This window comes from Corvus moneduloides, chromosome 6 (genome assembly GCF_009650955.1).
Source record: "Corvus moneduloides isolate bCorMon1 chromosome 6, bCorMon1.pri, whole genome shotgun sequence".
Classification (NCBI taxonomy): Eukaryota; Metazoa; Chordata; class Aves; order Passeriformes; family Corvidae; genus Corvus; species Corvus moneduloides.
In genome coordinates, this window is record NC_045481.1 from 51994751 (window position 1) to 52021164 (window position 26414).

The 26414-nt window shown below is 40.6% G+C and overlaps 1 protein-coding gene across 3 annotated transcripts in view; it reads right to left on the reverse strand.

Annotated features, from left to right (window-relative positions):
• Positions 1–203: 203 nt before the first annotated feature.
• Positions 204–26414, reverse strand: part of TRIM66 (tripartite motif containing 66) — a 49908-nt gene continuing 23697 nt past the window's right edge. For all 3 annotated transcript variants that reach the window (XM_032113412.1, XM_032113411.1, XM_032113410.1), the window contains 14 exons: positions 25845–25991; positions 25602–25719; positions 23760–24625; positions 22617–22778; positions 13869–14141; positions 13423–13651; positions 10158–10218; positions 9277–9451; positions 8148–8455; positions 6527–6650; positions 5181–5255; positions 3894–4046; positions 3061–3279; positions 204–2747 (listed from right to left, as the gene is read on the reverse strand). In XM_032113412.1, coding sequence (XP_031969303.1) covers positions 2688–2747; positions 3061–3279; positions 3894–4046; positions 5181–5255; positions 6527–6650; positions 8148–8455; positions 9277–9451; positions 10158–10218; positions 13423–13651; positions 13869–14141; positions 22617–22778; positions 23760–24625; positions 25602–25719; positions 25845–25991 — 2970 coding nt within the window. In that variant the 3' untranslated portion in view covers positions 204–2687. The remainder of the gene's footprint in view (positions 2748–3060; positions 3280–3893; positions 4047–5180; positions 5256–6526; positions 6651–8147; positions 8456–9276; positions 9452–10157; positions 10219–13422; positions 13652–13868; positions 14142–22616; positions 22779–23759; positions 24626–25601; positions 25720–25844; positions 25992–26414) is intronic.

A 26414-nucleotide genomic window follows, 5' to 3' on the forward strand; every position in this document is an offset into this window, starting at 1 on the left:
AAAACAAAAAGGCAAAATATCTAGTTGGTATTGAAAATATTAGCACAAGCAGCAAGCTGTCTCCTGTGTTAGCATAGCTGCTTTCATAACTGCTCGGTTTTGCTATCAGAAGTTACGAGCAACTTAGCTAATGATTGTTAAAATGGTATTATATGATCCATATGTGAATTGAAAGCAGATGTACTGAGAGCAAAGATTTCAGATTAATGTGCAAGAAGACGTTTCACATGTTTTATTGTTCAGCAGTGCACATTACACACATAAACATGCAGTCATTGGTTAATCTGTATGGTTAGACACCTGTTTGTATTAACTGTGATGCCATTCTCCTCTCATGATACTGGAACAAGCAGGTCTTTGAAATTGTTGGGAGGGGGGAATGAAAGCCAAATCTGTAGCTGCCGTTTCTTCTTTGGCAGACCTATTATCAAAGTGCAATTAATCTCTTTTCCAACTAAACACAGAAAGGATTTTCCCTTTCTACATGTAACCCATTACACGCAGGAAAAATACATTGCTCTTATAACCTGCACTCTGTTGCGAATTGCTGACCACAGATTCACGTTTGAAAGCATATGAAGTCATACATAAGACTTCAGGTTTTGTTCTGCTTACCAACATGACATGAGGTTTATGAGGGTTTTTTTGAAATAGTTACTAGTCTTAGAGTATTAATCAGAATCTAAGTTAGCCTTAAGAGTGCCCAGGTCATTCAGTCCTGCCAGCACACACCCCCCAAAAGGTGTTTTATTTATGACAACAAATTGGAAAACTTCTGTTTTTAATAAAGGCATAATATACCCTGGATACATTTTATTTCAACAGGTGTTCTCCAAAATTAATGGTACTGTTAATAACCTTACAGCCTTTAAGAAACAGAAAGAGGCTCTTGTTGACTCTGCTCTTCCAGGAAAAGAGGAAGCCATCAATAATCTCTCACATTTCTACCACTGCCCCTAGATGAAATCTAGAGAGTATATAATTTTTGCACTATTCATCATAAAAGATAGGTCTTTGGTGGAGGAACTGAGAAAAAGGGATACCTGTAGCACAGATAAGGGTGATTAATTCAGTGACAAACCGGCACTCATTGCCCTGTGCCAAGTCTCTGTTTTGAGGAATTTGACAGAAAGAAAACATATATGGATTCACATTTAGAAAATGTACATTTTTCTGTCCCCTCATCTCACAGTTTGTCAGTCGGTTTCTAATATCCATATTTTCATTTCTTCAAAGGAAAGAAAAGATGAGCTCACTACCAAGTTAAGGGCAAACAATAAGTCACACAGATAGCAGAATATAACATTCATGTCTTATTATTTCATATATAAACCTTTACTTTAAAGTGTTATCTAAAATAACATACATGGTTACCAGACAAAATAGCCTATATAAACTATGCTGAAAATATCATCTTTATTTACAGGAACCTAACTAAAATGATCTTTAATTGTGTTTGAGGTCTGCAACAACCTCCTCTCCCAGAGCTGGACCCCAGCCCAGATTATTCTGCTGGGCAGAGCTCTAAGGAGGAAGATGTCCCTCACATACATGAAGAAAGCCCTGGCCATGCAAAGATGTGGCTCACCTGCTGCTGGAAGGGGTGGGAAGCAGCTTGCAAACTACCACTCTGCTCAGGTGTGATGTCCTGTTACCCATCCCACCCTTCAGACTTTACAGTGACATGCAACCTTTGTTCAAGGGAACTCTAAACCTGCTGTTGGTGGTGTTCTGCCCATACATTGTGAAATTCAGCAAGAAAAAAAGAAAAAAAAAGGCTTAGACGGTCTTTCTTTCTGTTTGACCTTCTACATATATATGCATCATCATCTTCTAGTACTGCTGGTAATCACAACTACAGGTAATAAGCAAAGAGAAAATCAGAAATAAATGACGTTATTTTATAGGCACTTCTATAACCATGTAATTCACTGCATAGTTAATTTAGTGAATTCCAATATCTGCTTCATAGAAAAACAACTGCCTCGGGTTGTATAAAAATGCTGCCTTTGAGAGCTACAAAATCCCACACTGCTTTACCAAGCATGAATTAGATTCCAGAAGAATCATGCCTTGCAAACAGAGCACCCAGTACGCACTGAGAAACAGCTCTCACAGAGCCCTTGTATTAGCACTATTAGCACTTGATCTTTCATGATTTAATGAAAATGCTGTGCTTCAAAAGAAACAGCTAATCAGATAATCACATTATACTGTATCTCATAGGCTTTGAGCAGCCAAGCTCCCAGAAAAATCATCGAATAAGACAACAGGATTACAGCCTTAACGGCTACACATTGTATTTGTCACAAAGCATGGCCAACATTCACATTGAGATTGCCAGATTATTACATGGTTACCTGTGCTCTATAAAATAGAGATGTCACATTCAACAGATTATGAAACAGTACTGCAGTATGAGATATTATTATTTATCATTACCTATGACCAAAACATTAGTACTTCAGTGTAAACACTGCAAGACATACATGTGATTTAACAGGTGGAATATTGACAGATTTAAACATTTTGGATCTGTTGCCTATCCACGAGATCGGGAAATAAGGCATATGGTCAGCAGAATAGGAGAGTTTAAATAAACAGCCCAAGTGCTTTGCTTTCCTCCCACACACCTTAACTCTGCCAGTCACGCTGCTGGATTCCTCAAATCTCATATCTTGAGGAGGTCATACCTGAGGAAGGCTGTTAGCTGGCTGAAACATCATTCTTTTAGTTTTTTCGCTTTCCTGTGTACAAAGGAAACAAACAATGAATAGCTAAAGGGCTTAGTCTTTTTACAAACCTTGACAGAGCTTTCTGCTAGGAAGATAGCTGTGCAGCCTGAGAGGCTTCATTTGCTCCTGCTCGCACACTTATACACATCTGACACTTTATTCCACTCAAGGGACCTTGACATAAAATTGTAGAACTGATCACACATCCGTGATAGAAGCTTGACAGTTTTCTTAGACAGTCCTGCCAAAACTTCTCATCAGTAGCTGTAAACAGTTAGCAGGGTGGCCACTTAGCAACCAAATGCTTTTGCTTTTGCAATCTTACAGCGTGGCGCCGTTTCCTTTTGGGCTGAACGCACTCCTGCCCGTACGACGGCCACTGGAAATCCTGGCATGGCACCTGGCTGTTCTGGCTTTCCACATCTTCAGAATCAGAGTCATCTTGTTGCATTGAAGGGAAATGCCTGTCTGGATAAATCTCTTTCAGTTTGTCCTCAAAGAACTCATCCAGGCATCGTCCAGCCTCAGCAACCTCGGAATCTGGCTGTAAGGGAATGAATAACCATTCAGTGCTACCACAGGCAGAAATCATCAAGGATCAAACCCAAATAACTACCCCACCCCAACATCTCACCTTGGCTCTGTCTGCTACATCTCCATTAGTCCCTGCACACTTTCTACAGCCCATTAGTCCCTCTGCATTTCCAGCGTAAGTAAAAACCAGATGCTGCTACTAAGGAACACATTTGTGCACCTCTAAGGAAAAGAGATGTGCGGTGAACTAGGAAGAACAGCAGTCATCACTGCTTAGGAATTTCTATGCATTTGATTTTCCCTAGGTATTTTGCTGGCTGTGACTGGCCTCTCCCAGCAAACTCAACAACATTCCACAGAGTTGTCTGTGAAGACGTCCCTCTTTAATTTTAGATCCATATGTATCTCAAGTTCTCAGACACACACATATAACTTCATAAAACTTCGTTCCTGTCATTAAAAAAAACCCTAACATCATTTCCAAAGAACAAAACTGATTAATACTTCTGTTTATCCCAATTCTATATCTGATTTCCATGGAACCAGTACTTGCTCCAGAGTGACAGTCATTGAAGGAGCCACCCCCTGCTGTGTACCCCCCACCCATGCATATTAGAAACATACATAATTGAACTTTGCACAGTTCCAAAACATGAGACGCACGTCAGTCACAAGTTCCTCAGGCGCAGAATAGTGGGACTTGTCCTTTTTTTGCAGCTTCTTTCGTATGGTGGACAAATCCATTGGCCTTTTGATGATCTGATAATAATGCCGAGCCTGCAATAAGAATAAAACACAGGTATGTGACATTTTTAATTAAAACACTTCCACTCCAGCGATGACTATGCAAGTTTGGACAAAAGTCATTGCAGAGGAGTCCTTGCATCAGGGCAGAGAGCTCTAATCTTTTAGTTCCTGTACTTGCACATCTTCCTGGATGCTTGTTGGTTTGATTAAAACATATTTGCTTGCAAGATTGATCTTGAAAATAGCATGCTTCAGTGACAACTCTACTGCTTGCACTTTGTAAAGTTTATCCCCAGATAACAATAACCTCGATTTTGCCATGATCAATAATATATGTAACACTGATAATTAGCTGACATTTTCCCTTAGCAATTACAAAAGGAATGTGCTGCGATACTTTCAGCTGATAACGTGGGAAGTAGTCTGTCAAGAGTGACTCAAAATATGGTACTGTGCACTCTTTTAAAAGTTCAACAAAAGTCTTTTTCAATGGGCACCAGCCACCAGGATATCCCATTCCTTACATCTTTCTGGGTCCAAGCCTACATGTTAGGTAATCTGTTCCATAAGTTCATTGCAAGCTTTATTAGGTGGAACAGGGTTTATATCATTATTTGGACTACTCCTTCACATAAAACCTTTATTTTTCCCCCCTTCAACTTGTAGCACATTGTATTCTATTGTTACAATAGTGTGAGTCTCCATCTTCCTTAAGGCAGACAGTTAAATACTGCAAATGCTGAGTACATGGGTGAAGCAGAAATCTCTACATCTTCCCCTGCACGCAGTCACATTCACCCTCTTTGTGCACAGCACAAGAAAAGAGGGGGTTCGGGGTTGCTTCTAGAGCAGACCTCTCTTATGACAGTACAACAATCTCCATGTATGTGGCAAGTCAACTTTCTTAATCACTGGAACCCCTCATACACCTTTACCATTCTACCAGCATCTTAAATTGGCCCCCAAATGTGGCCTGAAAATTGGTCAGCATTTACCTGCCTTGGGCCTCACACCTTCAAGGCACTTGCAAGAGGAAAACACCCACCCATCCCTAGGAAGCAACACTGTTCAGAATAAAACCTCATGAATATCTTTCAAGAAGACAAAGGAGGAACTTGTGAGGTTCTCTGGATTCCCTCTGATCCGTGCACGTGCAGTACTTACCAGGGGACTGACGGGTTCATGGAACGGGAGGCTCATACTGCTGCAGAACAGGGAAAGCACCAGCTTTTCACACTTCTGTGGAAGCCAGAATCAAAATACATTTTAATTCAAAACAAGTGAATTTACTTTTTCCCTTAGTTAAAAGAGAATTCTCAGGTGGAGTGTTCATTTCTGATGCAAAATTGAACACTTCACTCTAACCTGGGGGACATTTTGCCTCATAGCATTCTTATACCTTGGAAAATAAGGATAGTCAAGAAATGAAAGAAAATAAGTATTTTCCTGGAAATTCTTGGGAATTAATCACTATCATTATTTACTTTCTGCACTCCAAATCTATTCCTTGGCTCTCAACTAAGAGAACAGCAGCAACAGTATGGAAAGAGGTAAATGGGCAATGTTTCCCACTGCTCATATTCATTCATACAAACAGATGTAAGTCAGTAGTACTGTATGAAAAAGCTCCTTTTACTCACCATTAACTTGTAAAACACTTATTCTTGTCTTTGGCTCTTTCAATAAAAATGCACTACAAAAATATTATAAGCCATATTTTCTCACAAACAAAGGAATTTTTCATCAACTCAATTTTTTAAATAGGACTTCACTATTCAAGACATAACTCCCAAAATTTTTTGTCCAGTTGTACCAAATCCAGTGGAAACAGGGCCAGCTCAGCATCTGCACTCAGTTGTGTGGACTCCTCCTCTCTGTCCAGTTGTCACCAATATACACAGGACATCTATTCTGAATTTCTGTCTTTCAAATACCAGGAGGACTTTGAGAAAAGACACTGTTTTCATGGAAGATTTGGTAGAGGAAACTGATAATAGGTGTGTATGTTGATAAGTTTTCATCTAGGCTGAGTTAACAGGCTGAATGTCATCTTCAAAGGAACTAATGGGACATATGAACACTGCATGATTATTTCAGTCCAACTGAAATTCAAAAAATGCTTTCATGACAAAAATGTCACAGCATTGTCCCAAGTCTGAGAAGATGCCAGGTTTTAAAAGAAAAAGGTTCAGTGTCAAAAAGCCAGGCAAAAATGACTCAGGGAAGCTCTGCTCTTGAGCGTGTCTTCCCTGTTCAAAGGAGAAAAGATTTCCACACCTGTCTGCTTCATCTTTCTATAACATGACTTTCATTTTTAAATTGAGCAGCAATGTCTAGAAAGAATAGAATGGTATAACCAAATGGTAACAATGCTTTTGTTGTATTTACCACTGTGTGTAACATTTGAGTAGCAGCCAAGTCAAAACCATCATCTCTCGCATGAAAAGGCAAAGCCTCATGCTGAGATCAGGTGGCCTGCTCTAAAGAGTGCAACGTATAGTGATTCCCACCTTCTGGTCACAGTCACCAAGGCCATATTGTGCATTGTAGCTGTGGCTGTAGCGTGTGTTTTCACAGTCATATTCCACCTCTGGCTTCACTGGGTTGCGGCAAAGCGAGCACACCCATTCTCCCCTGCAAAACAAGAAACCAAAAAACTCCTGGGGAATTTTTTCCACAACCTTGTCAAACAGCAAATCTCAGAAATCACTATTTGGAAAGTCTCATCCTTAACTAGCATTACGATAGCAGGCAATCTGAAGCCCATTGTACTAGATATTCTTCATTGGATTTGAATCCAGTTAGAAGTATAACCATTTCAGATTCTCTTCACAGCTCTTTTTCTGTCACAAAGGAAAAGAAAATGACAAAATTGTGTTTGAAATCATCTACCAGCAGTGTATGCAGCTGCACTGATTCAAGTGCTGCTTTGAAAAAAAATATTAAGGAAAAACAGGCAGCAACTGGTTCATAACACAAACCCAGACCCCTTTGATATTTGAGATATTTATTATCAACTGATATGATAATGGACATATTTCTCTAAGAAATCAACATTGTCAGAAAAGGTGTGATAATGCACAGATCCCCTAACCAAACAGACATAATTCTGCAAGGGTATGTGTGTCCTTGCTAGCAGATGCATTTTCAGAATCTCCTTGAAGAATTTCGGGAAGGCAGTGATGCAACTTCTGCAATATCAGGGTCTGAATAACTATAGATGAAGATATATTAAAGAACTATGAATATAAAACTTTACTTAAGGGAATTAATTTACTTCACTAGAGTTTAATTTTGTCTAGAAAGTTTACTCTAACAGGAAAACTTAGTTTTCACACTGCTTTGAAACTAGAAGGTAATAATAACTCCACTAACTAGAGAAAGGAATGAAAAGCCAAGCGCTGAAAAGTCCTGGTTTTTGAACAGAAAGGACAAACCAGAATCTCCAAATTAATACCTTACAATATATTTTTCTCAGCTGAGACAATTATTTGGGCTTGGCTCAAATGAAGCAGACTTTGGTTTCACTTAGTAATGATTTATAACAGAATTCAGAATTGTACACCACAGTAATGTACATTATTCAGCCTCACTTTTAGAGTTTGGTATGTGGACGTGTATTTCTGGCTCACTGCATACAATCCATCTGCGACAAGTTGCGAGAGAACATATCTTAGGGAAACCAATGACTTAAATATTTCCACAGCAGCCCTGATAATCCTACATCTCCCATAAGATTTCTAACAAACTGAACAGGAATTCACAGACTGCCCTTCCCTTGTGCTAGTCTCTGTTCTGCCAAGAAGAGCTGATGTCTACACTCCAGATGTTACATTAGAGTTAGGATTTTATTTTTCTCCAGTGAGTCATATGAAAGTTTTTTAAGTTCAGGTCTGCCACCTCCTTTGCTGTACTGGCCAGTTAACTGCAGAAAGGGCATGGTGGCTGGAAACAGCTACTTTTCATAATTCATCTGGTTCCTAGCATGTAAGACAAAAAAGCATCAAAAAAGGCAAGTGAGAGGTGCAGTCCTTGTACTTGTATAAGGCTAAACATCCATCCCTGAGGATATCTTCTGCCCCCAGGCAGTGAACAGGAACAGCACGATAGTGAAATGTCGTCCATACTCACACTGGAAAGCTGAGCAGGGCTGGAACATGGCAGGAGAGATGGAAGACCTTGGGGCAATGATCACAGCACAACAGCTCTCCTCCATTAAGACACACAGCACAGAAATCCTCGTTTTCAATTGGACTGACTTCCTGAGTAACTGGGGATTTTTTCATGCTGGAGATGCCATTGCTGAGCTTCTGATCAACAGACAAAGTATCTACAGGAGGAGATTGTGTCTGTCCTGCAGCCTGGGAGATGAGAAATCTTCTGTCCTCTGAGTTCTCTTCCTTGGACTTCTGTCCTTCAGTTGGACTATCTTTATTTATCTTGGAGAAAGAAAAATCTGGGATCACACAATCATCATGTTCATACATCAGCATAAAACATCATTGGTTATCTGCAGATAGCCAAGTACTTCCTGTACTTGGAAGACACAACTACCAACAATTTTCCAACAAGTACTTCCAAGTACTTCTCTGCAGTGAACTCTACTGGGGAGGGCACTGGGGTTCAGCAGGCCCACAGTCTTGGCATCTGCCACTGGCTGGCCAGGTCACCCTGGTCAGGTCATTTCCTCCACATACCACAGTGTAGTAGCACTGAGAGAGAGCTGTGCAGATTCTACACCACAGGCGATAGAAACAGGATATTCTACAATCTTACTTGCAAATTTTACTGTAAACAGCTCAAACCCCCCACCCTAAAAAGCCCCAGTATAGGTCTTTTTCCCCCCAGCAATTCCTGTTTCCTTCTGTGGAAAGAAGTTCGCACTCAAGACTCCACTGAAGCAATAGAATACAAGGCTTTTAAAAATCTATTACACTGTGATTTCTGGGATCGGTTCCTCTCACTAGAATATACATTCATGCCAGTTTTAAGCTATTTATCTTGTATTTATAACCAGACAGGTAAGCCAAGTTGTTTCTTAGAGTATGAAAACACTACAGACTTCTTGGAAATGGAAGATGCAGGGAGCTCCACAGCAAGCTAAAAGCTGTATTGTCTTTACCTCAACCCACCACAGAAGTACCCGAGGGTGAAACAAAACAACAGACTTGTTTAGTGTACAGTATTCCAGAAGCTGTGCCTAGAAACCAGCGGGATAAAGGAGAGAAGGCAGGTAAAACCTCAAGGCAATCCCACTCACCTTTATGGACATACTTGAGGACCGTGTCCCACATTCAATTACCAGGAGGAAATTGCCCTCCTGCTCATTGTCCTGTGGCTGGAGCTTAAACACTGGGAGCTCCCCCACTTCTGAGGCTGATATTTTCAGACGTTCCAGTCGCACATAGGGGATCTTCTGCTCCTTAGGGGCAGCTCTAGAGACAAAAGGACACATGATTAAATTCATCCGTATTCCACAAAATTCTCCTCCATACTCAGTTTCATGCACCATCATTTCTGCTCCTTCTCCTTTGTAACTGTGACTCTGGTGGCCAAACACTGAAAATCTGGACATTTTTTCACAAACCAATTCTTTAAGAAATGTGAATGCAATCGCTTTAAATTGATCATATGCGTAAATACGTTACTAACTTCTGTGCTAAAGCTTTGCCCTGCTGTGTATATTCTTGTCTTAATTACCCCAACTGAAGTCATACTTGATACTTTTTGGTGTGGCTGGCTTCAACAGGAACATAGCACATCATCAATTTTATCATATTATCACAGCAGTGGCTGAAAACTAAATTTTATAAAATTGTTGACGTAATGTTAATCCTGTTCCCATTATATCTTTTAGCTTTCATTGGGGCTTAACATTTCCTAATTGTTCAAGTGAGATAAGTTTTCAAATATTTATTCATTCTGGAAAATTACACAGAAATACATTAATTCACCACTTCTTTTTCATTGTTGTTTTCAAGTTTGAGACCATCTTACAACTTTCAGAAGTATTACCTATAAGGAATCTAGAATTCTTTTGAAGTTCTCCATCATCATTAAGTATGACAAATTTTCTAAATGCATGCATAAAATTTCACAGCCAGTGCTTTTGTACAAAAAAAAAAAAAAAGACTCTGCTACCTGACATTCTGATTGCTTTTCATATCCATTTCAAAATGTTCCTTTTCACAGTTATTGGAATCTGGAACAGAAGATAAGAAAACGAATAAAATATTTATAATATCACAGGCAGATTAGGATAGAAAGTACTTCAATATTCATGTACTTCTGACTGGTGTTTAATATGGTATCATAAGTGAATTATGGAATCATTTCATCTATATGTATAGAAAATGTGTATGCTATTTTCTGTTCTGGTGCAGAGCCTTTGTCTTTCATTTTTACTTTTAACCACAGCTTCTGTTCTAAATCTGAGGAGCGTTTACAAACTATTTTGTGGAAATGGCTTTATTCCCAGGGAATTATACATGTACACAGCCATATCACATTCATCCCTATACATGGAGCGACGTAGGTAATCCTCTTTGCTGTACAGCCTTCGCTTGAGGAAAACAGACCTACTGAAGTCGGAACCCCCAAGGCTCAGGAAATCTCTGTGGTCTCCATCCAGCTCCATGCTAAGAAGCTTCTGGATAATTCCAGTTACTTGAAAACAGGAAGAAAATTGTGTCTCCCATCTGCCACCACAGGACAAAAGTTACACTATAATTCCTTTCTTTCCTCCAACCTCTGTAACATATAAACACATGAATTCAGAACTGTCTGCTATATAAGCATTTAGCTGCAGCTTTATGTAGCTCTAGCAGCATATAGCTGTAGTTTTTGACTGACATTAAACACAAGCAATAACAGTTCTGGGGAGATAGGACAGGGTGGAGAAAAATGTCCCAGTGGATGCCCTCATAAATACAAGTCCATTGAAAAATTTCATAATCTCACCTTCTCTTGTTAGGAATTACTTTGACGTAGCCAATACTAACAAGAAACAAATGTAATATCATGGTTATCTCGAGATAAGAGAGGGCCAGGAAAACATGCTTTTAAAAAGAAAACCTAGCTCAGGTCAACTGTACATCAGCCATGGCTTGAAAGCAATGTGCCTCTAGGATACTCTGGTTTTTCCCACCACAGGAAACACAATAAAATCAAGACTAACAAGGAAAGGTGCATTTCACATCACACCTAAGGCATTATTCACTTGTGATTGTTGCTCAGGTGAAGGGTGGATAGCCCTGTCATGGACAGAATCTCTAAAGGGAGACTGCACATTGAGGTGAAGGAGCGGCTCTCATTGCACACTGTCACAGCAGAGGATGTTCCAGTCATGCTGGGTTCCTACATCAACCAGTATGTCCACCAGCAACTGGGCCCATCAAACAATAGTGCCTATAAAATTTGTGGAAAACACTGAACTAGAGGGGCTGCACTGTGGAGAATGTTTTCAGTTAAAAATAGACCTTAGTACATCAGAGAAAAAAATCTCCTAAATCAGTAAGACTAAATTGAGATAACTGTATTGTGCTCATGAAGGGTCAAACGAATCCCAAAGGAAAACAACTGGCTACGAAAATGCTCTTGGAAAGAGCTAAGGGTTAAAATGGGCTGTACACTACACATGAGTCAACCACCTAATGCTGCTGCTGCAGAAGAGAGAAATGCCATCCTGCAGGGTATTACCAGCAGCAAGGAATGTATAACACAAGGAGCTGATACCCTGATTCTGCATGGCACCCCAGAGGCCTCAACTGAGCACTGCGTTTGGCTGTGGGCAGCACTCCTTAATTGCAGAGAACCCAAAATAGCACAGCAGGAATGAGGTGGTTTTGAAAAAATCAAACCCCTGACCCCTGAGGAGAGACTGAAACCATCAGATTTGTTTAGTCTAGAAAAGAGGAGGGGAGGGGAGGGTGTTTATGCAAGTCATAAGAAAAAAAGCAGCCATAAGAGGGAAAATGATGACGTTTTGTACAATTTTTACCACATCCCTTGTGCCTAGGAAAAGAATTATTTTGTTTTAAATTAAGCTGAAATGTTTAGGTTTGCTATTAGAAAAGGATGAGTCACTGGAGACACATACCAGAAGGAATGAGGCTTGGCAGCACAGCAATGCTGAAGCCAGCAAGTCCTACCGAGAGCCACCAGCAGAGTTAACATTGCCTTTGCAGCACAATTCATGTTTTATGGTGCACTAGTGTCTGTATCTCCTCAGGTCTCCCCTCACTGCATGCCCTTAAACAGGGACAGCAGGACGGGAATTGCTCACTCCTGATCCTTCCTCGTGAAAAGGGAGCAGCACTGAATTCAACACTCAAAGCTTTCCACCCTCTTGCACAACAGGGCCTGCACTTTATACCCAGCAAATGTGTAGCATCTACTACTGACAGCGAGTTTCTGAACACTGGGGCTGCCTCTGTGTGTGGTGTCACACAGCCCACACCAGGCACTGCAAAGCTGCTCCTCCCCGAGCCACTTCAGCCTGACTGAGGCACAGCTTTTTAGGGGTGCTCCTGATTCTTGCAACTCACACAAATGATTGTGGCATAATTGCCACGATTTGGCATGGGATGTAGAAGAGAAGACAAATACATTTCCTTGGCTCACTGGGCTAGGCCTCCTTTGTTCTAATTAGAATTCTCTGAACAAAAATACAGCACAGAGATAGAAATATTAATTCATCTTTTATAGAGAAATGCAGCCAAATATTGGCATAAGTCACGGGATAACAGCTTGATCCTGCAATCCCTTGCTTGCATGAATAGTCCCATTGACTTTCAGAGTTTGCAGGAATGAGGCTTTACAGTGCAGCACAACGATGTTGGCAATTTGCCCATGAAAAGAGTTAAGTAAAGTCTAATTCTCCATGAGGGCTGAAGAAATAGGCCTTGGCTGAAGGGAATGTTCCACAGTAGACAGAGCCAAGCAAAGGCACACACTGTGCAATGTATTAACAAAAACTTGGTATGCTACAGATGTGAAAGACTTAGCAGAAGGCACATTACATTTCGGAAGTAATGTGGGTTTTTTTAATTGAATTTGGACTCTTCAAACCAGCTCTTCAATAGTCATAACCGCAGGTCTCATTAACAAGAGTGCTTCTAAGAGAACTAATACTCCAGGTACTTCACACAGTCACACTCGTTTCTGCTTCGCAGATGAGGGATGTTACAAATTCAAAGCATATCATTTCCATGTTTTTCCTCCACAAATGAGATCAAACACAATTTTCCATTGGATTAAGTACTCTGATAATATTTGAAGCTTGCTGGAAAAACACATTTACATGTAAGTATATTAATAAGCATACTGCTTTGCCGTGCTTGCAATGCACAGTGCTAAGAAAAAACAAAACCCCAAAACCTAAAGGAAATAATTAAAAGCCTGGTACCTTCTTTGCTTCTAGGTTGTCTCATTCTGGCATTCACAGGCAGGAAAGAAGTGTTGCTGAGCAGTTCAGAAGGAGAAGTGCAATGCTGAGACTTTTTGATTGAAAGATTAATAGGTTCTTCCATCACTTTTTGCATAGAAAGAGTTAATTCATTAACTACCTCTTGCCCAGCAGTAGCCAAGCTGTTTTCTAGAAGACAATCCACAGCACTGAGGTCTTCATTTTCCAGCTTCAGGGGGTGGGGGGGAAAAGAAATGCAGAATTTTATTATTAGTTATCTTTCTTTTCATGTTAAAAAAATAATTTGTAATCAGTCCTCAAATACCAGATAAGGAAAACTTTATTCCTTGAAACCATAACTTACTTTGACTGATTGACTAACAACAACAACATGCTGTAAATGAAAGTGGATTCGCTCTCAGCAGAGGAATTTGAGCGATTCCTACCTTGCATTTGGTGCCTCCCTGGAGTGCATCACCTGGTGTGAGGCCAGCAGGAGCCCCAGGGCTCAGGTCACTGAGAGCTCTGCCCAGTGCCAGGCTGTAGCTGGGCAGGGGCTCTGGTGGAGTATCACAGTCACAGAGGGCGTTTGGGGACGGGCCAAGTGTCACAGCAGCTGCACATTTCACCTGTGGGTCGGCCGAGCTGGATAACCTTGCTGGAGATAATTCCATTTCTGAACAGTTTGGAAAGCCCACAAAGCTTAAGGATGCTGAACGCTGGGAAAAGCAAAAAGCAAAAAAAAAAAAAACAAGAAATCCAATATATTAATAAGCTTTTCAGCAGCAAAATGCTACTGTTCTTTCTATAATAGATGAGATGCTCGATTCCAGCTTGACATCATCAAACAGTTGTGTCACAAGGGCTTTAAGAATCTATTGTAGTCCTATACTATTTCCAAAAGCTTTAGATTTTCCACCATTTAAACTGAAAACTGGAAAAGGAGACAATTGGGTTACTCTTCTGTGGCTTATAAAAAAATGTCTTCCTCAGATCAGTTCAAGGGATTCTGATTTTTAACTCCTACAATGATTGGGAAATCCAAGTATGTAGAACACTGTACCAAATTAATCCTTACCATAAACCCTATTATTTTCCATTAAATTTTCCCAGAAAAAAATAAGATTCAAATCATAAATTTTATCATTTTATTAAAAAATCATCAGCTCACTTCAGTGAGAGAGAAGGTTCGGAAGAAATAAGATTTCACTCTGACACAAGTGGGTGAAGTTACTGTTCATGTTAATGATGCTGAAAATGTTATGCTAGTTAGTGAGTTGGTCCCATTAAAACCTAAGGCATTTCCCCTTTAAATATCGTAGTGTAAATCCAGAAACATCCTCCGTGTACTTATGATGAAACATGCCCAGGTTCCAAAGAAAGGGAATATTTACCAAAGTATCAATTTGCATTTTTTACTGTCATGATTTGTCACTACCAAAGCCATAGAGACACTGTTCCACAAACTAAAGCACATCCACCCATCTAGGTGACTTCCCTAAGCTGCCTCACATCCAAGAATGTGTGACTGTATTGAAAACAAGACTCTTCTTGCATCTTGACGCAAGTAGAAGCAGTTTTAGGAAGTGTACAGATTTGTATCATTTGAATATGCAATTGTGCTTTGATTTCATCATAGTTCATTGGTGTTTCATCCTTTACATTCAACTGCAATACAGTAGGTAGCACCCATTGTAATATAAATCAAGACAACAGAAATGTGTCCATTGCATCTGAATTAGAGTTTAAATATACTGTTGTACTTTTTTCTCTGCTAGAGGCCTCTGACTCAGAAGTGAATCTGAGACAGGATCCTTTTCCTAAATTTACTTAGTATTTTTCTGAACTTATACTCTGTTTTGGATTTTCATCATTTTGTCCATCTTAACCCCACAGTGGTAAAGACTGCAGCCTAGATTGAGCTGTCAGATGTGTCTGTGTAAATCCTACATCATGCCAAAGTCAATCTTGAATTCCTCTGCTTCCAATGCACAGCAACTCTGTGCTAAGAGAACACTGCCCACAGACACAAATTTCCACCTAAGGATGCAATTTAATTTTGTTTTTGTTGATTTGCAATAGACACTACAACAGGAGCTTTGCTTGAACAGTGACCACTTAATTTGATGAGACAAAATAAGCCTGCATTTGAGACAGAAAGAGGTCAGCTCCTCTGCAGAGTCAGGGAAGGTCTGTGCCCTCCTACCACACAGTCCTGCAGTGAGCCCTGCTTTAAACAGTCCCTCCATGTAGAAGGCATCCCAGGGAGCACTGGGTTCCTGCAGCCAGGGAATTGGTCATTCTCCCCTCTTAAGTCAAATGGACCCCCCTGAACCTAAGCTGTCTGAGATGTAATAACTTTTTGGAAGCAGCTGGAGCTAGCCATACATGTTCTTCCCACCTCGCATTTGAGCTGAAAACTAGAACCCAGCCAAAGTGGAAACACACTGGTGGAGGCTCAGCTTGCCATATAGTCTGTCTGATAAGCAATTCCCAAGAATTCAAACCAAAGTTATCTCCATAGGTCAGCAAGGAATCCACTTTTCAGGGCCACACATCCTAAAGTCCACAAGGATCAAAAGTGTTTATTTACCATCACAATTTGCTTGTGACAGGTTCCTGTGCATGCAGTGACAAGTGGAACCTACCAAATACACATTTTCCTTTTCATTCCATCACTCTTTTTATCATAAGCCTTTTACAGATGACAAAATTAACATGTGAATTGCTCCCATATCACTTACAAAAAATAAAACAAGCAGAATTCGTGCTTGAGCTGAAGATGAAGTGTAAGCAGCCCTTGCCTTTTCCCTTTATTTCAAAGTCCACTGTGAGCATTAATTAAGCCCCTGTGAGGTAGTTAAATATTTATTTAGTCAGGTTCTCCAAAGCATGAAGCATCCACAAATTCCTGAGTCAATAAGAACTACCTAGAGCTGTGCTCCATTGGGAATGGGCATGCTGAGGCATACATGTGGCAGGCACACCACCCAAATTTTCTCCCAGGTTAACTGGAGACCTTCTGGCCATTCAGTCCCTCCAGTCACTACCCACATCTTCCTTTAGTTGTTTACAAGCACGTGCCATCTTCTCATGTATTGAGACCTGACCCTCTGTGTGCAAGTCAGGTGAAATGCTACCCCTCCTAAGGCAACACAGGATTACTCCTGGCTCCAGTAAGACAAGTTTACTTACTGAGAGTTGTCACTGGGATGACTCCTACTGAAGGAAAAAAAATATGGACACGCACATGCCAGATTTTGTTACAGCTATAATTTTCGGAAAGATGAAATTCAATTGCATGGTGTGGCTATGTCCTTTTTACTCTTCTAGCTAGCATCAGTTTCTTCAGAGATCTTTTTAGATTATATAAGCCAGTGTAAAACCTTACTCTTGTTAAAAAGAATAATGAGGCCATCAAACTGCCATCTGTCTTTCCCTTGGGGCAAAAGTTAATTTTGTGGTTATTTTAATGATGAAGCAACATTATGATCTTTCAGTGCAAAATATTAAAACTCACAGTTAAGAAGAGACACATTCCATCCTGATCCATGGAGCTGCTGTCAAGTGTGAAGTGAACAATGCACTGGGAACAAGACTCATTAATAGACTATTAATTCACTCCCTAAAATAATCATTTCTTTTGCCATTAGCAAAAATTTCTCTTTTCCCTTGACAGTTCAGCTAGTTTTTTGCAAATGGGATGCCTTTAAAGGATTTATCTCTTTTACAAAAGCTCTACTGTTTTTACATTGCAACATATGAACAACAAGCATTAATTATGCTCTTGGGCAGACAGTGGCTTCAGCTGTTGGTTAATTTTGAACTTTTTGACATTTTAATGTACAGTCTGGCACATTGAACTACATCTGTGTCACTATAAATGGAATTCTCATTGTCTCATAATTAATTTTGGTCTGATGATCCTTATAATATAATGGCAGCAGTATCACCACCCCAAAATGCCTTCTACCACAATTTTCTTAGCTATGGTAGTGAAAGGTAAGAAAAAAGAACATGCAAAGTGCCTTCAGAGAATAAAAAAAATAAATATATGGTTCAGTTCAAATATTTCTTTGATCACTGTTGCATTCAAAAAAAGGTCCAGTGTAAACATGCAGCACCAATACAGAAGAATTCTGAGAAGCAAATACTTACCTTGAAACAGAGGGATTAGGATTTGTTAGGATTGTTTTGGCAAAGTCTCAGGGTTGTTGACATTAAGTGTCACTGATAAAGGAAGCTAAAACTGGGAACCGCCAACTCTCTTTGCTATGGGAGAAACACCACGCTGCAAATGGTTGCAGAGTAATGAACGGCTGCTATTAAGTGGAGCAATCCCCCTGGCAGCTCATTATGCTGGAAGGTTAAACAAATGCACTACTCCAATCCAGTTGCTTAACACAGCAGCACTGATAACACAGGCTGCACATGCTTCCCATTCCCAGTTTCAGAACAGAATCCGAAGGATTTCCTTTCCGCTTTCACGAGAAAAAAGAATCCAAATCTTCCTTAACAATTTGTCTGAATAAACTGGAGCGGGCTTAAAGCGGAAGGAGGAAGAGATTGCATGGAGCAAGCAGCATCATGTTTTATTTATCTTCTTTTTTCAGGTCAAAGGAAAAAGGTTTTTTTAAATCACCATTCTGGGAAATGTACCTAATTGCATTAAGCATGAAAGAATTTGTGCTGTGAGCAGTTCAATTCTGTAAAGTAACAAACTTACTCTGTTACTTTAGAAATTCGTAGGACCCTAAATTACAGGCTGTTCTTTCCCTCATCCCTAATTGCCCTAGAATTAATAGTAATTAAGGGAAAAATGTAGCAACAACAAACCCACTTTGGTCCCAAGCTCAGATTTGAAGTTCTAGTGTCGGATATTAAATTATTATTACTTTCAGTCACTAAGTAATCACAACATGCTCTGTGCAATATTACCATCAAATAAAATCTGTACTCTGTCCTCCAGCCCCCTTTCCACAAATTTCACACGCTTTTAAAGAAAAAAAAAAAAAAAGAAGTTCCACCTCAAACTGTCATCATATTAGGCTTCGATTAAATGCCACCACACTGCATATATTTGGAATAAAACAGAAGCCTCTCAGACTGCTCTGAAGAGTGCACCTTGGATAGCACAGAACATTTCCTAGGATTTCCCCATCTCAGGTACTTTATTGCGCTTGAGACAAACAGAGCTCTTGAAGTAAGCAGCTGGGACTTGTTGCAAATCAAAAAGAACAATACAACAAATATAATGCACTATACAACATTTCCACATGCTTACACTTCCATTACTAATCCTGGTGACTCAAAAATGATTTATCAAAACCACAAAGTATGGGGAAAATGGCCAAAGACATGAAGGACCAAAGTACAGAATGGCTATCATGAAAGGAGGAGCCAACTCTTTAAAGAGACAAGCGGTCACTTTTAAGCTTCAAAAAGAAACTTTTGAGAATGAATTAAATATTGACCTATAAAACAGATATTATGAATGGGGTGAATACAGAGTCACTATTTTTGCTAACACAAGAACTAGAAGGCATCTGAGTGCACAATCAGGTAACAGACTTGAGGTAAGCAACCAAGAACTTCTCATGCAATGCAAAACTCGGTGCTGAATGCTGAGGAGTATTCTACACTAGTATTAAAATGGACACAAAATAGACAAATTCACAGAGGAGGGGTCCATAAAGAGCTCCAAAACGTAATTGTCTGGGTACAACCTTCAGGTCAGAAAGTCTCTGAAGTGCTGGCTTTCAGAATCTGGAATAGTGGACCATCAGTTTGTCTTTTTCTGATGCCCTTCTCCTAAGGACCTGCTGTTGGCTATATTTATAAAGGATCAGATGCAGCTGTCTAGTGATAACTCACTAATACAGTGCACAACATATCCAGAGATTCACTTTAAGCAGGTGAACTAACAGAAGTAAGGGTCTTGCTCCAAACTACAGAAGGGGGTGCACTTCATAGAGTGTGAGGAGGAGAGATGTACAGCTGGCCCTGCATCAACACCAGTGTCTGTTGCAGTGGTGCCTGAGGCTCAAGTTACAAATTTGTGCTCTAGATGTGCAGTAATCATGACATTTCTTCAAATGCTAGATGCAGCCTTTAGACCTCTTTGCTCATCACAGCCAGAAATGACAATTAGGTATGTGCAAAAAAAACAGAGACTGTATTCCTGTTATTACTCCTGAAAACACAATTAGGCCCAAAATATCTTATTATTCTCACCTTTGTTCCAGAATAGGTGACCTCTCTAGTCCTGTGCACAAATTAATAACTTGATATCATACTGTGTAAAAGCAGCAAGATCATATCATCAGTGAAGGTTGGTAACCCTTTCCACAAAACTGTTAAACTAATTGAGCACTCATTCCTTCACACTGCAACTGAGCAGTTCCACAGCTTGTGTAAAATCTGTTTGCTAGAGCTTGGCACAATTCCCTGGAAATGGACTGCAGGTAACACAAAAGGTTTTCAGAAACTTGTTCCCTGTCTTGCTGAAATTTGTTCTCTGTCTTGCTGGCTTTCCTACTGGAGAGGTTGGGTGTTTGACAGGCATGGAGACAGAACAGCTCCACAGTCCAAAACAGAGGTCCTGGCTATGTCAGTGAAGTATTCTGACAGGGGAACGTGAAGAGAAAATTATATCCATTTCCCACATCAACAGAAAAGTTTCATTCCTAGTGTTGCATTCCTAAAAGGTGCTAATCAAGCCCAGAATTATGCAAAGTGCAGTACTTATATCAAACAATCAATTGTCTAAGTATAGAAACACTTATTCTGCACAAAAAAATTAATTCACAGAAAAAGGATAGTTAGCGGAATATACAGGAAGACAAAGACTGACAAAATATCACCATTAATGTTCCAAAATGAGCGAAACAAATGAAAACTACCCCAAACTATTAATAACATCTTATCTATATTGCTTTACAAATAAATGTAACTCTGCATGAGGACAATTCATCGAACTACCAATCAATAATATCAAATTCATACCATAAATGTGTTTCAAAATTAATGCACAGAGGTTTAATTATATGAGCAATCAAGCCTTGCCCCACTCCAAAATAAAGGAAACCACTAAGCTAAAGAAAGCTTTTATCTCTTTACTTTTTGGACACATCTTGGCAACCTTATCACTAAACAGTAAATTCAGGTGCACACTGCTTTCTCTTTAATGAAAGAATCTCAGCAGACAGGGAATTATGTACTCCACTAGGAAGGAATACTGTACCCAGCTGAAGGCTGTCAGAGTTCAGCAGAAATGCAACATGAGGCCAAGAAGTCCAACCACAATTATTCTCCAAAAAGACAGAACACAATTGTTCTTCAGGCAGCAGGTTTCTCTAGCCATTTTCTCTACCATATTTTTCACGTGTTTCAGACTTGCCCACATTCACTTTCTCCATGTCTTCCAAGATCTTGAGAGAGATGAAATGTTCTGAACACAGGCCATGTGAGAGCACATGGGCAAATACCTGTGCAGAGATTTTTGCCTGAAGATGAGTGTGAAAACACTTAATCAGGTGAACCAGATGAGAATGAATAGACACATTCCCTTGTTCTTAAACAGGAACCAATCTCCCATTTAAACCCAGATTTAACCCAACTCTCAGCAAAAGCAGTTAGACATCTTTAAAGAGCATTCATGAAGAATATGTTTTAAGGGTTTGCTTGCTGTGCTTTTTCCCTTCATGATTTCTAACTTTCCATTGCCAGAGATGTAAATATCTTCATCCCATCCAGATGTCTTCATCCCAAAGAGCTCATTAGAAGAGATGAATACAAGCAAAGATGGGGTGTTGTAGCTGTTGAACATTAACTTCTTGAAAAGCTACCAGGCACCTCAAAAACCAAACTGTTTTCTGCACAAGAGCATACACTTCTCAGCACCATTAGAAAAAAATCCCTTTTTTAGTTCCTAGGAATATCTTCCTCTCGCCACCTTCTCAACTCCTACAACAACAAATCAGCAATTTTCCTTTATTACTCCTGCTTTTCCCACCAGACTACACTAGTCTCTCTCTCCTGCACATCTCCTTCCATTTTCTTTCTTCTTTCTGACGTTTCTTGCTTAAGCTGTTGGGAATAACTTTCCATTACAGGTCCATAAGGCAGATTTCTTTGTGGCTTTCAAATCTGAATTGCACACTGCTTCCAGGCCTGTATGTCTGCAACTCCCAAAGGGATCTCCAACAATTCTCTGGATGGGTATTGCATCATAAATACGTTGCATCAACACAGTCATGTACAAAAGAAGGAAAAATAACATCCTTTTTGAGGATAGAAAGACAAATACTTCCACAATATCCCACAGACAAATTCCAAGAAAAAAATATACGCGAAAGTCTTCTACAGGGTACACAAAATGAGTCATGCACTGAAGTAACAAACAAACTTGAAAAAGCAGAATATGATGTGTTGTTTGGAGTGTTTTAAACAAATTGTCCAGAGAAGTAAAAGGCAGCTTCTCCTCTTCAAAGGCAGAGGTGATATCCAGAGCCACCAAGGGTCTGCTGATAAGTAGTGGCCCTCCTGGTACAGTTCCTGCTGCTTCTTCAACAGTCAGAGCCTCCCAGTCGGTGGAAAGACCAAAGCCTGGCTCTATTATGTAATAAAATATTCTAGATACATAGAAACTGTGATTTTTCTGCCTATACATGAGCAACGAGAAGAAGTATAACAGAATTATATCCCTTTCAGGCAACCCCACCTTCAGCAATAACTAGTGGTGTTGTTTCTGGGGCAAGTATTTTGAAGACTGTTTCTCAGGCTTGACTTCATCAGCATCTCTGACTCCTGCTTTATTTATTTTTTTTCAAATTAACTGCTCTAGGATGGTAGTTAGCAAGCCCTAGTAATTAAATCCCTAGACATAGGAGCTAGACAGACTTTAAGAAGTGAAGAAATAGAGCTCTTATTTATTTGCCAGTTCATGCTTACCTATCATGCCAGCCAGACCTAAACACTCATCAGCCCCTAGAAGAGTTGCTCATCCTGGCACCTGACTGGAAGATGCACACAAGGTTAGGCTGTGATTGTCTTCCAAAATTTACAAGCCATTTGGCTGACTTTTACTGCATTTTAATTTTTTCCCCCTCATTGCAAACTCCAATGCCATATTCAATATTATCAAATCAGGTTTTCCCTTAATTTTTTTTTTTTTTTTAAGAAGTTCTTTATACCTTTCTCACTGGATGGAAAGTTGACTGCTGCAGTGTGCTCTCAGGGGAGTGGCTCCTGACACTGGCTTCTTCATCTAATGACTGTGACAGGGAGGGACTGCCACTTTTGTCAAGAGGAATGACAGGCTTCTGGTCATCAGGTTCTGTGGAGCTCTCACAGACCTACAAATCACAAATGAGAATTTGTCTTTGCAACAGCTCAGAAAGAAAAACAGTAACAAATTTGCATCAACTCACAGCATACACATTACGACAAGCCCAAAAAGACTCTAAAACAACAGAGATGTTCAAGGCAACCGAAAGCAGAGAGATAAATGGAGACAGATTACTCACAGACATTAATGAATTATTTTAAAAAATACTCAGTAAAGCTGCTGAAATGTACAGCTATACCAAAAGCCTGCAGCCTGCCCTTGCAATCCACTTCGAGAACTATTCGAGGTGGCAGCTCCACAGAATTTACACGATGGGAAGTCTGAGCCACATTTCCACTGTTCTAAATGAATTTCCAAGCCACCTTATTCTGCAGCTGATCTGCCTTGTGGTTTGGATGCTCACCACCAAGCTCTGTCCCTCTTTCAAAAGCAGGATTCTTACTAACAGAGGAAAAGGGAAGAGATTAGCCCTGCTGACAAAGCTGTAGCACAACAGCTTGTGTGGGTAATGATGATAATCTTAAATGACATGGTGCAGCAGCAAGAGCAGTTACTGGAATGGGAAATAACTCTCAGACCAAGAAACTGGCTTCACTCTCTTCAATAATAATTCAGAATCTAATGCTTTTTAAGGACTCAGGGCTTAATGTTTCCAGTAAAAAAAGAGAGTTGAAATGGAGAGTGAAACTACTGCAGTCCTCCAGTCACCTGTTTACAAAGGAGGAATGATGGTGCTTTTATTCTCCCACACTGCTGCTCACCTTGTCTATTAAGAGATTCAGATCTTTGGGATCCAGGGTGTTTATGCAGCACTTTACAGAAAATTTTGCCCCAATCTACATGAGGCACGAAGCCTCTCTGCTGCACACATAGACAACGCACAAAGAAAAATACATGTTCAGAGAAATACATGAAATCTCAAAGGTCTGTCCCATTTCTGAACTTGCACTCACTAAATGCAGTAGGAAATGACTTTGAGAGAACTTACTTGTGCTTCATCTTGGATTTGTTGCTGTGCTGGGGCTGGCTGCCTCACTATGTAGTTGATCTGACCAACTATGGTCTGTTGAACATGCTGAGGTGGCTTGGCTTGGTTCAGCTGCAAGCTGGGCTGTCCCTGGGCCTGCAGGAGAAGCTCCAGATCCTTTTTCATCTCCTCCAGCTCAAACTGGTGGTGCATGATGTCCAGGCTCTGCTGGATGACTTGCTTGTGGGTGCCCTCGTCGTGCCCTGGCGATGGGGGTGTCAGTGGCAGCTGCTGCTGCTGCTGCTGCAGGGGTGGCTGCAGCATGTGGTTAGATTTTATCTTCTGGAGCTGGCCCAGCTGCACTCCCACAGCTGATGCCTGCACAGAAGCCTGTGGGTGGCTCGTGTGGACCTGCTGAGCCTCGTGTGACACAACAGCACAACCCTGCTGCAGCTGCTGGGGTGGGAAGGGCTTTCCCACCCGCCCGGTCACGTTCTCCGGCTCTGAGCGTGGCTGCTGCTCCAGCCCAACCTGCGGGAGCTTCACGGGCTGGGGGGCAGCCCGGGGCTCTCTGTCCTGCTGCTGCAGGCTGTACTGCACGGGGAAGTGCTGCTGATGAAGTGCAGGAGGCTGGTGGAAGCTTTTATGGTGGTTCATGTCTTGGTAGGAAGGCTGAGGTTTGTTTGGGTGAGGAATGCTGAGGCAGTGGGAGCAACACACTGGTGCAGAGCACTGGATCGCAGGTGGGAACTGGTGTGGCTGGCTGCTCTCCAGCTGTGAGGCTGGGGAGTGGTGCCCGTGGTACAGAGAGGTTTGTAACCCTTGAATATTTCCACAGAGTAGCACATCTGGGTGAGAAATGTGTCCACCTTCCATGGTGAAACCCCCTGGAAAAAAACAGCAAATTTACTCCTTCCTATGGTCTTGACAAATTTACACAATGAAAACAGTAGACAAGGAAATTACCATCATTCACATTTCAAATATAAAAGATATTAAAATAACCTATCCAAACCGTCTGCTAACATACATTCAAGACAAATTTTCCAATATTTATCTAGTTATTTCCATTCACACCAAACTCCCACTGATGTCAGTGGAGCAGCTCATGGTTGAATTATCCAGCAAATGCTTTGAAAAATCGGCCTTATTTTGTCTTAATGGATGAATATAGCTTATACTTCCATTTTTTACTGAAGTATGAGCTTATCTTCTCATCCATAAGCACAGGTCCAAAAGACAGCTTCCAGGGTGCCAGTGACAAAAATAAAAGAGATTAATGTCACATAGGTGAGACTCATAAAGGCTGGAAATAGAAGTGACCTATGAAATTATCTTGTCCATGCTTTTCATCAAGAGATTATTCCCTGCAACACTTTTGATAGTGTTTCAGCCCTTTTAGTTTTTAATACCCTAAAATGGGAAGAGAACTGATCTTTTAGATGAGTGATCAGCCCACTGAGTTGAATTTACTGCAAAAACCCATTGCAGTTGGGAAATTTGTAGCTGCTGGGAAACAAAGTCACAGCATGCACATTTATATGTTATGTAGATAACACTGTAATCACTGTGCAGCCAGTGTCTTAAAGTCATCTTTGTGCCTATCAATTCCAAGTGCCTCAACACTGCTCAGGTCTGTTGGCCACTAAGAGAGTGAAAGCACCAGACACCTCAGTGGTCTTTTGGTGAATGGATATAAGTGGAGAGAAAAACAGCAAAGTCCAGCCACACCCACCTTTCTTCAGAACATAAGAGTTTCGAAACTGGATGTCAAAACAAAAGGAGAGTCCTTTAGGGGTGGTACTGTACTGTCTGTGTCTGTCCAGCCTAGCTTTGGCCACTTGCCTATTATATTTTTCTTACCCAAATTGGAGAGTTGCTTAGTCCAGTAGGAGGGATCCCAAGTGAATCTGATCTTCAGAGGAGGGCCCATGTCTGTGTTACAGTTTGTCTCTAGCAAGCGCTGGATCTGAAACACAATCTGGTAACACATTAAAGGACGATGATTTTATTCACTGTTCTAAGACCATGAAAATATTTTATTTGAGAAACATCAAATCCTTAAAGCAGTTCTCACAATTACTGCACGATAAGCACTGCTCTTACCAGTTCCTTACTGAAGAGAAATGGGATGGTTTTTTTACTACACACGGCCCAGCTGATGAAGTTCTGGACATGCTCTACCTGTCTGCCTAAAACCACAACACCTTGCAGTTGTTGCTCCAGCCTCTGCTTCCTCTCGCTGGTGATTTTCTGTTAATAATGTGAATCGGTAGAAAAGGGCTGTCATTCTTCAGACACACATAAAGCATGCAATCATTGGCACTACATTATGCAGTATTTGCAGCGACACTGTTCTTCAGAGTCTCTTTAAACACCAATCATAAAAAGAACTCAAATCCAACTCAGGACATACATCTGATTTCAGGAAGAGCAATGGCTTCCCCAGGAGCAAACAATCTGCATCATTCTGGCCTTGGTTTGACAGAATAACATAACCCCAGAAAGCTGTAGAAATTGGATCAAATTTGCGCCTGGACCACTTTCTTGTCTGGAAATTCTGATTAGCAATTTTTCTCCTTAGCACATTTCAAAATAAACTTATATACTTCAGCTGGACATCCAAAAACTGAAGAGTCAAAACTGAAAGGTCTGCTACAGAGATAAGACCAAAGA